Source organism: Sapajus apella, unplaced genomic scaffold, assembly GCF_009761245.1.
Source record: "Sapajus apella isolate SASKATOON/1434 unplaced genomic scaffold, GSC_monkey_1.0 scaffold146, whole genome shotgun sequence".
Lineage (NCBI taxonomy): Eukaryota > Metazoa > Chordata > Mammalia > Primates > Cebidae > Sapajus > Sapajus apella.
The window spans coordinates 1,476,999-1,490,024 of NW_022437086.1; the positions used below are offsets into that span (position 1 = coordinate 1,476,999).

The window sequence follows — 13,026 nt, forward strand, 5'->3', positions numbered from 1 at the left end:
CGTATAGTCCCAGATACTTGTCAGGCTGAGGCAAGAGGATCACTTGCGCCCAGGGGTGGAGGCTGCGGTGAGCTATGATCACGCCACTGCATTCTAGCCTGGACAACAGAGTGAGACCCTGTCTCTCAAAAAACAAATGGAAGCGGAGAAAACTGGGCAAGGGCAGTGGGAGTCATAGATGGGAAGGGAAGAGGGGGCTCCCATCACAGCCTCTGCCCTGTCCGGGGCCCATCCCCTTCAAACAGGGTGTCAAAGTGACCTCCTCGGCCAGGAGTAGTGGCTCACGCCTGTAATCCCAGCACATAGCAAGGATTATGGGCAACATAGCAATTTCCCAGCTACCACATTAAAAAAATAAAACTAGCCAAGCAGGACACATTGGCTCACAGCTGAAATCCCAGCACTCTAGGAGTGTGAGGCTGGTGGATCACTTGAGGCCAGGAGTTGGAGACCAGCCAGGCCAACATGGTGGAATCCCATCTCTTAAAAATACAAAAAGTAGCTGGGCGTAGTGGTGCATGCCTGTAATCCCAGCTACTTGGGAAGTTGAGGCAGGAGAATTGCTTGAACCTGGGAAGCGGAAGTTGCAGTGAGCCAAGACCACACTACTGCACTCCAGCCTGGGCCACAGAGTGGGACTCTGTCTAAAAAACAAGAAAAAGAAATAGCCGGTTGTGGTGGTGTATGCCTATAGTCCCAGCTACTTGGAAGGCTGAGGCGGGAGGCTCCAGTGAGCTGTGACTGCACCACTTTACTCCAGCCTGAGTAACAGAACAAGACCCTGTCCCTAAAAGAAACAAGAAATGTCTGAAACTTACGTTTTATTAACAAAGATAAACAACCGAAACTCAAGGAAGAATGAATAACACCTGCCAAGTGATTTTGAGAGTACTGACAGGTTTTGTTTACTAAAGAAACAAGGCTGGGTGCCGTGGCTCCTGCCTGTAATCCCAGTACTTGGGGGGTCGGGACAGGCGGATCACCTGAGGCAAGGAGTTGGAGACCAGCCTGGCCAACATGGTGAGACCCTGTCTCCACTGAAAATACAAAGAATTAGCCAGGCATGGTGGCACATGCCTGTAATCCCAGATACTTGGGAGGCTGAGGTAGGAGAATCGCTTGAACCTGGGAGGCAGTGGGTAAGGTGAGCTGAAATTGCACCATTGTACTCCAGCCTGGGCAACAAGAGCCAAACTGTCTGATAGTAATAAGGCTGGCACAGTGTCTCGCGCCTGTTATCACAGCACTCTGGGAGGCGGAGATGGGTGGAACACCTGAGGTTAGGAGTTTGAGACCAGCCTGGCCAACATGGTGAAATCCTGTCTACTAAAAATACAAAAATTAGCTGGGCATGGTGGCAAGTGCCTGTAATCCCAGCTACACAGGAAGCTGAAGCAGGAGAATTGTTTGTACCCAAGAGGCAGAGGTTGCAGTGAGCCAGAATTGCATCATTGCACTCCAGCCTGGGTGACAAGAGCAAGACTCCAAATTAAAGAATAAAAATGAGCTGAGTGCGGTGGCTCACACCTATAATCTTAGCACTTTGGGAGGCTGAGGTGGGTGGATCACCTGAGGTCAGGAGTTCAAGACCAGCCTGGCCATCATGGTGAAACCCCATCTTAATAAAAAAATAAATAAAAATAAAAATGAGTCCGGGCATGGTGGCTCAGGTCTGTAATCCCAGCACTTTGGGAGGCCAAGGTGGGCCGATCATGAGGTCAGGTGATGGTGATGGAGAACAACCTGGCCAACATGGTGAAACCCTCTACTAAAAATACAAAAAAAAAAAAATTAGCTGGATGTGGCGGCACACACCTGTAGTCCCAGCTACTTGAGAGGCTGAGGCAGGAGAATTGCTTGAACCCAGGAGGTGGAGATTGCAGTGAGCCAAGATTGCGCCACTGCACTACAGCCTGGATGACAGTCTGAGACTCAATCTCAAAAAAAAAAAAAAAAAAAGAAGAAGAAGGAGGGAAGAGGAAAGGGGAGGAAGAGAAGGAGAAGGAGGAGAAAAAACAGCCAGAGAAGAACAGCCAGGTGTGGTGGCTCATGCCTGTAATCAGGAGAAGGAGGAGCACAAGGGGGAGGAACAGCCAGGCCAGGTGGCTCGCCTGTAATCCGAAAAGAAGGAAAAGAAGAGGAGGAGGAGAAACAGCCAGGCTTAGTGGCTCACACCTGTAATCCCAGGAGGAGGAAGAGGACGAACAGCCAGGCCAGAGAGCAAGACTCTGTCTCAACAAACAATAAACCAAAAAAACATATGTCTGGGTGTGGTGGCTCACGCCTGTAATCCCAGCACTTTGGGAGGCCAAGGTGGGCAGATCACCAGGTCAAGAGATCGAGACCATCCTGGCCAACATGGTGAAACCCTGTCTCTACTATAAATACAAAAAAAATTAGCTGGGTGTGGTGGTGTGCATCCCGGGAAGCTGAGGCAGGAGAATTGCTTGAATCCGGGAGGCAGAGGTTGTAGTGAGCCGAGATCTCGCCACTGCACTCGAGCCCGGTGCCTGGTGACAGCACGAGACTCTGTCTCCAAAAAAAAAAAAGAAATTCGAGATGAGGTTTCACCGTGGTGGTCAGGCTGGTCTTGAACTCCTCATCTCAGGTGATACACCTGCTTTGGCCTACCAAAGTGCTGGGATTTCAGGCCTGAGCCACTGCTGCCAGCCATTCTGGATGTTCTGAGCAGGCAAATTGGGTGGGAGATATGTAGCTTTTTTTTTTTTAATTTCTTTTGAGACAGAGTCCTACTCTGTTGCTTAGGCTGGAGTGTGGTGGCACTATTTCAGCTCGCTGCAACCTCCACCTCCTAGGTTCAAGAAATTCTCCTGCCTTAGCCTCCCGAATAGCTGGGATTACAGGTATGCATCGCCACGCCCAGCTAATTTTTTGTATTTTTAGTAGAGACAGGGTCTCACCAGGTGGCCAGTCTGGTCTTGAACCCCTGACTTCAGGTGTTCTGACTTCAGTTGAACCCCTGACCTCAGCCTCCCAAAGTGGTGGGATTAAAGGCATGAGCCACTGCACCTGGCATATGTAGCTTTTTTTTTTTTTTTTAATCTTTGTAGCTGTTTTATTTAGGAATAAAATATGAGGCAGCTTTGTTACTAGTGGAAGGTATCAGCGTTCCCTGCAGTCAATCTGTTTGGGTCTGCAGTGACCCCAATTCTTCCTTCCTCAGGAGAAAGCATGTAACTGAGGGGTATAAGGCAGAAAAAGAGACAGAGGTAAATTTCAGAGCAAGAGTGGAAGTTAGTTTCTTTATTTATTGAAAAAATCTTGGCCAGGTGTGGTGGCTCACGCCTGTAATCCCAGCACTTTGGGAGGCTGAGGTGGGTGGATCATGAGGTCAGGAGTTCAAGACCAGACTGGCCAACAGGGTGAAACCCCATCTCTACTAAAATATACAAAACTTAGCTGGGCATGATGGCTCGTGCCTGTAATCCCAGCTACTTGGGAGGCTGAGGTAGGAGAATTGCTTGAACATGGGAAGCGGAGGTTGTGGTGAGCTAAAATTGCACCACTGCATTCCAGCCTAGGCAACAAGAGCAAAACTCTGCCTCAAAAAAAAAAGTTTTTTTTGTTTCCCAGACTAGAATGCAGTGGCACCGTCTCAGCTCACTGCAACCTCCACCCCGTGGGTTCAAGTAATCCTACTGCCTCAGTCTCCCTAGTAGTTGGGACTACAGACGTGTAGCCACCAGGCCTGGCTAATTTTTGTATTTTTAGTAGAGACAGAGATTCACCATGTTGCTCAGGCTGGTCTTGAACTCCTGACCTCAAGTGATCCACCTGCCTCAGCCTCCTAAATGCTGGGATTACAGGCGTGAGCCATCATGCTCTGCCCTGGAGGGGAAGTTTATTTAAAAGGCTTTAGAATAGGAAAGAAAGGAAAGGAAAGGATGCTTGAAAGAGACCCAAGAGGGCATAGAGGTCAAGAGCGGTATTTAACCTTGATTCTGGGACTTTTAGGCTGGCCTCTTTCCCGTGATCCTTTCCTTAGGGTGGGCTCCCACAGCGGGCAGGTGAGCCCCTGCCGTATGTTTAGAAACTGTGTTATACACCCCCATTTTGTCTTTTTTTTGTTGTTTTTTGAGACAAAGTCTTGCTCTGTTGCCGACGCTGGAGAGCAGTGGTGTCATCTTTGTTCACTGCAACCTCCACCTCCCTAGTTCAAGCAGTTCTCTGCCTCAGCATCCGAGTAGCTGGGATTACAGGTGCCCGACACCACACCTGGCTAATTTTTGTATTTTTAGTAGAGACAGGGTTTCATCATCTTGGCCAGGCTGGTCTTGAACTCCAGACCTTGTGATCCACCTGCCCCGGCCTCCTAAAGTGCTGGGATTATAGGTGGGAGCCACTGTGCTCAGTCTTTTGCTGGATTGCGGTGGCAGAATCTCGGCTCACTGCAACCTCCACCTCCCAGGTTCAAGCAATTCACCTGCCTCAGCCTCCTGAGTAGCTGGGACTACAGGCGCACGCCACTACGCCCAGCTAATTTTTGTATTTTTAGTAGAGACGGGGTTTCACCATGTTGGCCAGGATGGTCTTGATCTCTTTGCCTTGTGATCCGCCCACCTCAGCCTCCCAACATGCTGGGATTACAGGCTTGAGGCACCGAGCCTAGCTATTGCGACATTTTACAAAACAATGTAGATAAACAAAAGGTTAATCTATCATCAGAGGAACAAAGATTACAGCTGCCTAGGTTACAGAGTTCTGCCCTGTGACTTAAGTCCCACAGTCTCATTCCTTTGAATCTCCAAATAATTTAAATTTCCAACAGCTCTGACTTTGAATTACTGATTTTTTACTTTTTACTTTTTTTTTCTTTTGAGATGGAGTTTTGCTCTTGTTGCCCAGGCTGGAGTGCAATGGTGGGATCTTGGCTCACCGCAACCTCTACCTCCCAGGTTCAAGTGATTCTCCTGCCTCAGCCTCCCTAGCAGCTAAGATTACAGGCACCTGCCACCACGCCAGGCTAATTTTTGAATTTCTGTTAGAGATTAGGTTTCACCTTGTTGACCAGACTGGTCTTGAACTCCTGACCTCAGGTGATCCATATGTCTCGGCCTTCTAAAGTGCTGGGATTACAGGTGTCAGCACTGCACCTGGCCTGAATTACTGATTTTTACATATTGTATAAACTTTTACATCCTACTTTTTCTTACTTTTGTTGAATTTGGCCTAAAGCTGCCTTGTAAACAGTGAACTGTATCCTAATTTAAATGTGTAAACATTTCACTAAAGAAATATAAAAGTAAAATTTTAAAAAAAGAAAATAAGAAAAAAGGAGTGTAAACATTTGGGGAAAAGCCTTTAGGCCTTGTCAGTTTCTAGAATCTATTTATTTCACTATGCTAGGGACTCCATTTCCAGTATTAAGGTCTATTTTCAGAAGGTCAATCTGGCGAGCATGAAAAAAGGAGGTGGGGAGTACAATCAATTGCGTCTAGACCAGGTTCCTAGGACCCGAGGGTCCCCTCTGTATGGCAGAGGCACCTGACAGCCGTACCTGATGTGACCCTGAGAATGACTTTATGATCTAAGAAGAATGTGTGTTTGGAGCCCCAAGCTAAGGAATCCGGAGTGGCAAGATGTGGGAAGGATGCCAACATGTGAAACCTTGAGTCAAGAGGTCAAGCTGGGCACTTGGTTTCTCAGGTCGCCTGCTTGGCCCTCTTCCAAGTTATACTTTCCTTCATTCCTTTCCTTCCTCTTCTGAAGTTTTTAAATACATCTTTTTTTTTTTTTTTTTTAAATAAGATGGTGTCTCACTCCATTGCCCAGAGACAATTGTCTCACTCTATTGCCCAGCGGCTCACTGCAAGCTAAGCCTGCCGGGTTCAAGAGGTTCTCCCGCCTCAGCCTCCAGAGTAGCTGGGATTACAGGCACGCAGCACCACACCTGGCTAATTTTTGTATTTTTAGTAGAGATATGGTTTATCCGTGTTGGCCAGGACGGTCTCAAGTGGTCTGCCCGCCTCAGCCTCCCAAACTGCTATGATTCCCGGCGTGAGCCGCCGTGCCCAGCCTCTCCCTGAATCTTTATGTGCCTGCAGCGCCAAGAGGGAGCTCCTGGCCTCTGGGGTATGGTCGGGGCCCCAGGGGCCCAGGGTCAAGGCTACGGCCGCCTCCCAAGGACGTGCATCTCTGCAAGAGGCCGCAGCCAGCAGGCAGGGAAGAGGCTCCGCCGGGGCCTGCTCGGAGTCCGGCTGGGGACCGCGGGCGAGGTGCTCCTTGAAGAGACGGGGGAATCCCGCCCATCTCAGGGGTTCACTCCTGGCCTGCGGCCCTGGATCGTCCAGCCTGGGCCGGGGCGGGGAGCAGACCTCGGCCTTCTTGGCTGGGGCTGAGTGTGGGGGTCCGGCTGCCGCAAAGTCCTAGCCCCGCGCTCCCAGCCCCTGGCCCCACGGGCAGCGTCCGGCCCCGCCCTCCCCTCCAGGCCTGGCACTCGCCCTCAACCAACATGGCGCCCGCGGGCTCAGCACGTCCGGCGGCACGCCGCCGGGCTCCACCCTCACTGCTCTTAACGGCCTCAGGCTGCGGCCGGGCGGCTGCGCGGGAGGCGGGAGGCGGGAGGCGGCGGCGCGGGAGGCGGGAAGCGGGGCACGGGAAGCCGGAGGCGGCGGCGCGGGAAGCATGGCCCGGGGGCGCGCGGCGGCTTGGGCCGCGCTCGGGCCGCTGCTGTGGGGCTGCGCGCTGGCGCTGCAGGGCGGGATGCTGTACCCCCGGGAGAGCCCGTCGCGGGAGCGCAAGTCGCTGGACGGCCTGTGGCGCTTCCGCGCCGACTTCTCCGACACGCGGCGCCGCGGCTTCGAGGAGCAGTGGTACCGGCGGCCGCTGCGGGAGGTGCGGGCCCGGCGCGGGCCGGGGCGGGGCGGGGGTGCCCGGCGGGGTCGGGGAGCTCGGGCCCCCGCAGGCTTTTTCCTTCGAGCGCCTCGGAGTTGGAGGCCCGGAGGAGGTTAAAGTTCAACGGGCTTGTGGGTGCGGGGTTGGGGGACGGGAGGACCGAGGGGACTCGGGAGGGCCGGGGCGGAGGAGGCGGGAGGAGGGCTGAGCCCGGGCAGCGTCCTTCTTTGTCAGGGTCCTTCTTAATTTAAAATTGTTTTCGAGACTGGGTTTGGCCCTGTCGCGCAGGCTGGAGCTCAGGGGCGCAGTCCTGACCTAGGAGCTCAGGCGATCCTCCGGCCCCTGCCTTGCAAGCTAGCTGGGGCTTCCACGCCTGGCTTATTAACACAAAGCAAAACAAAACAACTTTTCTTTTGTATATACAGTGCCTCACTGCGTTGCCCAGGTTGGTCTCGAACCCCTGGCCTCAAGCCATCGTCCCACATTGACCTCCCAAAGCGCTGATTACAGGCGTGAGCCAGCCAGACCCTCTTCTGGCCAGTCTGGCCAGAGCGGCGTGCGCTGCCCAGAGCTGGGCCCGGGGATCCGGAGGAGGGGACAGTTTAGACATCCTGAGGTCAGCTCCGCAAGGCCAGGAAGGTTCCTTGGTTTCCAAGGTTCAGATAGAGGACGGGATGTGACATCAGGCCAAGGACGCCACCCCACTTCCCCTCCTGACTTGGATGTGGTCGGCAGAGAAGTGGGACCGGGTGAGGCCTGGGCCGCTTCTGCCTGGTCTACATCCTCTTTTTCTGACTTTGTGGCATTTAGTACAGGAGGAAGAGAGGAGAGGGCTCGGTGCCAGCGGGCGCCCCACGCACAGTATGCTAGGCAAAGCCCCCCAGCCCCCCCAACCAGCCTTCCTCCCTGTGACGGGCAGTGGGTCATCTGCCTGTTAGTCACGGTTCTGAACCTTCTTTCCGGGGCTGGGATGTGGCCCTGAGCTCACTCCTGTCTCACTCCGAGGAGGAACTCCTGGCCACACTGGCAGTTGACCTGTCATCAGCAAGTTCTGTCCATTGCACCAGGAGTCCCGCTATGTGTCAGTGCATGTGCTAGGCCTGGGGGCACAGCTGTGAAGCACGCTGGTCCAGGATCCCTTTGGGGGCCTAGGAGCCGATCCCTGCTCTTCTCTCCACAGTCGGGCCCCACCCTGGACATGCCGGTTCCATCCAGCTTCAATGACATCAGCCAGGACTGGCGGCTGCGGCATTTTGTCGGCTGGGTGTGGTACGAACGGGAGGTGACCCTGCCGGAGCGGTGGACCCAGGACCTGCGCACAAGAGTGGTGCTGAGGATTGGCAGTGCCCACTCCTATGCCATCGTGGTCAGTGTGGCCAGGAGCAGGCAGGGTGGGTGGTGGGCACGGCTGCTGAACAGCATGGGACTGCCAGCTGCCACCCACAGCCTGTCTCCTGGGGTGGGATGGTGGGGGCCCTGCCCTGGAGGCTGCACCCTGTGTAGGGGGATGGGTGGCCTCATCTGCCCCATTGGGATGCCATCCTTCCCATGTGGTTGGCAGGCCTCTGAGTCCCATGCTGCAGGTTATGAGAGGGAGTATCTGATAGCAGGGCCCCTCCTCATGCCCTGAACTGCCACCCCCTCCCCGTATCTCCTGTGTCTGCAGTGGGTGAACGGGGTCAACACACTTGAGCATGAGGGTGGCTACCTCCCCTTCGAGGTCGACATCAGCAGCCTGGTCCAGGTGGGGCCCCTGTCCTCCCACCTCCGCGTCACTATCGCCATCAACAACACGCTCACCCCCTCCACCCTGCCACCAGGGACCATCCGCTACATGACCGACGCCTCCAGGTGGATACCGTCCTGCCCCACCCCGTGGTCTTCCTGCTAGGGACAGGGTGACCTTCGAAGAGTGCAGGCTCTGGGTCTAGGGACGACCCAGGCGAAGGGCCCAGCAAACCACAGTCCTCCCACCCCAGGTACCCCAAAGGTTACTTTGTCCAGAACACAGACTTTGACTTCTTCAACTACGCGGGACTGCAGCGGTCTGTGCTTCTGTACACGACACCCACCACCTACATCGATGACATCACCGTCACCACCGGCGTGCAGCAAGACAGTGGTGAGTGCTTCCGGTAGGATCTGCCCTCAGCGGGGCCCAGGTGGCTCTGTTCCCTGTTCGGAAAACTCTCCCAGGAAAAGGTTCTCCCAGGATCTCTAAACCCTCACAGGTTCCCATCCACCTACAAAGCAGAAATCCAGACGTTTGGAGCGGGCACAGGCTCCCAAAACCACCTGTGTGGTTGACCTCGCTTGTACAAGAGGGGTCTGGCCTAACGTCACACAGCTCAGGGGGGCAATCCCGTCCCTTCCCACGGTGCTGCCCTCTGTCCAGCTCCCCTCTGCCCCTTCCCACGGTGTCACCCTCTCTCCAGCTCCCCCTGTCCCTTCCCACGGTGCCGCCCTCTCTCCAGCTCCCCCTGCCCCTTCCCACAGCGTCACCCTCACCAGCTCCCCTCCGCCCCTTCCCACGGTGCCACCCTCACACCAGCTCCCCTCTGCCCCTTCCCACGGTGCCGCCCTCTCTCCAGCTCCCCCTGCCCCTTCCCACAGCGTCACCCTCACCAGCTCCCCTCTGCCCCTTCCCACGGTGCCACCCTCACCAGCTCCCCTATGCCCCTTCCCACGGTGCCGCCCTCTCTCCAGCTCCCCTCTGCCCCTTCCCACAGTGCCACCCTCACCAGCTCCCCTCTGCCCCTTCCCACGGTGCCACCCTCACACCAGCTCCCCTCTGCCCCTTCCCACGGTGCCGCCCTCACACCAGCTCCCCTCTGCCCCTTCCCACGGTGCCGCCCTCTCTCCAGCTCCCCTTGCCACACATGGTGCTCAAGGGACAGGCAGTTTCAGGGGGCTGGGTTTGGCAGTTCACGCCTGTCATCCCAGCACTTTGCAAGTGAGAGTGCAAGGAGAATCACTTGAGGTCAGGAGTTGAAGACCAGCCTGGGCAACATAGTGAGACCATCACCACAAAAAAATTTAAAAATTAGCCAGGTATGATGATTCGTGCCAATAGTCCCAGCTGCTGTGGCAGGAGAATCACTTGAGCCTGGGAGGTCAAGGGGTCAGGCAACGATGACCATGCCACTGGTATATTTTTTTTTTTTTTTTTTTTTTTTAAGAGACGGAGTTTCACTCATGTTACCCAGGCTGGAGTGCAATGGCACGATCTCGGCTCACCGCAACCTCTGCCTCCTGAGTTCAGGCAATTCTCCTGCCTCAGCCTCCTGAGTAGCTGGGATTACAGGCACGTGCCACCATGCCCAGCTAATTTTTTGTATTTTTAGTAGAGACGGGGTTTCACCATGTTGACCAGGATGGTCTCGATCTCTTGACCTCGTGATCCACCCGCCTCGGCCTCCCAAAGTGCTGGGATTACAGGCTTGAGCCACCGCGCCCGGCCAAATACATCTTTTTCATCTGCTGAGATGAGGTCTTGCCCTGTTGCCCAGGCTGGAGTGCAATGTGAGATTATTGACAGGTGTTGTGGGGCTGTAGTTCTAAGTTTAAAAGAATTTAGGCTGGGTGTGGTGGCTCATGCCTGTCATCCCGGCACTTTGGGAGGCCAAGGTGGGCGGATCGCTTGAGCTCAAAAGTTCGAGACTAGCCTGGGCAACATAGTGAGATCCTGTCTCAAAAATAAATAAATAAAAATTTTAAACAAAAATCACACAGCAAAGGTGATACAGTTTAAAGCAATTTATTGCAAAGAAAAAAGTATTTTGGAAATTAACTGCAGAATAGGCCAGGCACAGTGGTTCATGCCTGTAACCCCAGCACTTTGGGAAGCCAAGGCTGGTGGATCACTTGAGCCCAGGCATTGAAACCAGCCTACGGTGAAACCCAGTCTCTAGACACAAAAAAATTAGCTGGGCATGGTGGCGTGTGTCTGTAATTCCAGCTACGCGGGAGGTTGAGATGGGAGAATTGCTTGAACCCAGGAGGTGGAGGTTGTAGTGAGCTGAGATTGCCACACTGCACTCCAGCCTGGGTGACAGAGTGAGACCCCGTCTCAAAAAATATAGTGAAGTGCAAAATACATGGTTCACCCTGAGAGAGAGAGAATTCAGGGCAGGCTGCTGGTAAGGATGAGACAGCGCTGAGTATTACTCGGGAAACTCCCTTTCTGGGAGTGTGCATAATTAATTCCTGAGAAACTGGAATGGGTATTACTGTAAGCATGTTCTGGGTCATCCTCTGGGTGTACACACGTAGTAGCTGTAAATGCCTGTTCATGTTGCATGTCTCCACACCGTGGTCTGCACATCTGAAGGACACAGTCACTTCCTTGTACACCTATCCTGCCTCAAGGTCACAGCTCACTGCAGCCCCCAACTCCTGGCTCAAGCAGTCCTCTGACTTCAGCCTCCCAAGTAGCTGGGGCTGCTGGGTCTGCTGGGGCTGCAGGTACGCACCACCATGCCTGGCAAATTTTTTGGTATTTTTTTTTTTTATTTTTTGAAGAGTCTCTCCCTGTCACCCAGGCTGGAGTGCAGTGGCACAATCTCAGCTCACCGCAACCTCTGCCTCCAGGAGTTCACGAATTTCTCCTGCCTCAGCCTCCCGAGTAGCTGGGATTACAGGCGGACACCACCACACCTAGATACTTTTTTGTATTTTTAGTAGAGACGGGGTCTTACTATGTTGGCCAGACTGGTCTTGAACTTGTGACCCCATGGTCTGCCTGCCGTGGCCTCCCAAAGTGCTGGGATTACAGGCATTAGCTGCCATGCTCGGCCAATTTTTTGTATTTTTAGGAAAGACGTGGTTTCTCTATGTTCCCCAGGCTGCTCTTGAACTCCTGGGCTCAAGCCATCCTCCCACCTCGGCCTCCTCAAGTGCTGGGATTATAGGTGTGAGCCACCATGCCCGGCCCTCAAAAAAACTTAAATTAAAAAAGAGTGCTGGGCGTGGTGGCTCATGCCTGTAATCCCAGCACTTTGGGAGGCTGAGGTGGGTGGATCATCTGAGGTCAGGAGTTCGAGACCAGCCTGGCCAACATAGCAAAACCCTGTCTTTACTAATAAAGTACAAAAAATTAGCAGGGCTTGGAGGGGGAGGCACCTGTAATTCCGGTACTCGGGAGGCTGAGGCAGGAGAATCACCTGAGCCCTGGAGGTAAAGGTTGTAGTGAGCTGAGATCAAGCCACTGCAGTCCAGCCTGGGCGACAGAGCAAGACTCCATCTTAAGAAAAAAAAAATTAAAAATTAAAGGAAAGCAACAGAAACGTGGCTGCCTGGGAGTGAAGGCTGCGGGGCGCTTCCGTTTGTGTGACGCAGGTTGTGTTCCTTCCTCAGCCCTGGTCTCTCTTGCCGCCTGCAGGGCTGGTGAATTACCAGATCTCCGTTAAGCGTGGTAGTCAGTTCGAGTTGGAAGTGCGTCTTTTGGATGCAGAAAACAAAGTCGTGGCCGCCGGGACTGGGACCCAGGGCCAGCTGAAGGTGCCAGGTGCCAACCTCTGGTGGCCATACCTGATGCACGAACTCCCCGCCTACCTATACTCATTGGAGGTAATGGTGGTTTGGGACCTGCTTCAGGGAGGTCTTTTGCCCCCATATGGTGGCCCTGGCTTCAGCAGGAGCCCGGGACAGGTGAATGGGCAGGTGTGGTCCTCTGAGCATTCTGATGTTTCCAACCCTTGGTGGCAGGCCGTGTTTTTGTTTTGTTTTTTTGAGATGGTCTCACTCTGTCACCCAGGCTGGAGTGCAATGGTGTGATCACAGCTCACTGTAGCCTTGAGCTCCCAGGCTGCAGCAATCATCCAGCTTTGGCCTCCTGAGTAGCTGGGACTACAGACACATGCCTCCATGACAGGCTAATTAAAAAAATTTTTTTGGGCCGGGCGCGGTGGCTCAAGCCTGTAATCCCAGCACTTTGGGAGGCCGAGGCGGGTGGATCACGAGGTCAAGAGATCGAGACCATCCTGGTCAACATGGTGAAACCCCGTCTCTACTAAAACTACAAAAAATTAGCTGGGCATGGTGGCGTGTGCCTGTAATCTCAACTATTCAGGAGGCTGAGGCAGGAGAATTGCCTGAACCCAGGAGGCGGAGGTTGCGGTGAGCCGAGATCGTGCCATTGCACTCCAGCCTGGGCAACAAGAGCGAAACTCC

General features: G+C 54.0%; 1 protein-coding gene across 6 annotated transcripts in view; it reads left to right on the top strand.

Moving 5' to 3' along the window:
- Positions 1-6,613: 6,613 nt before the first annotated feature.
- GUSB (glucuronidase beta) overlaps positions 6,614-13,026 on the top strand; it is a 23,362-nt gene continuing 16,949 nt past the window's right edge. The window contains exons 1-5 of one of the 6 annotated variants that reach the window (XM_032264771.1): positions 6,628-6,855; positions 8,036-8,221; positions 8,522-8,706; positions 8,835-8,977; positions 12,211-12,423. In XM_032264771.1, coding sequence (XP_032120662.1) covers positions 8,939-8,977; positions 12,211-12,423 — 252 coding nt within the window. In that variant the 5' untranslated portion in view covers positions 6,628-6,855; positions 8,036-8,221; positions 8,522-8,706; positions 8,835-8,938. Of the gene's footprint in view, positions 6,856-8,035; positions 8,222-8,521; positions 8,707-8,834; positions 8,978-12,210; positions 12,424-13,026 lie in introns of all 6 variants that reach the window. The other 5 variants (XM_032264767.1, XM_032264769.1, XM_032264768.1 and 2 more) reach the window with 5 other exon arrangements.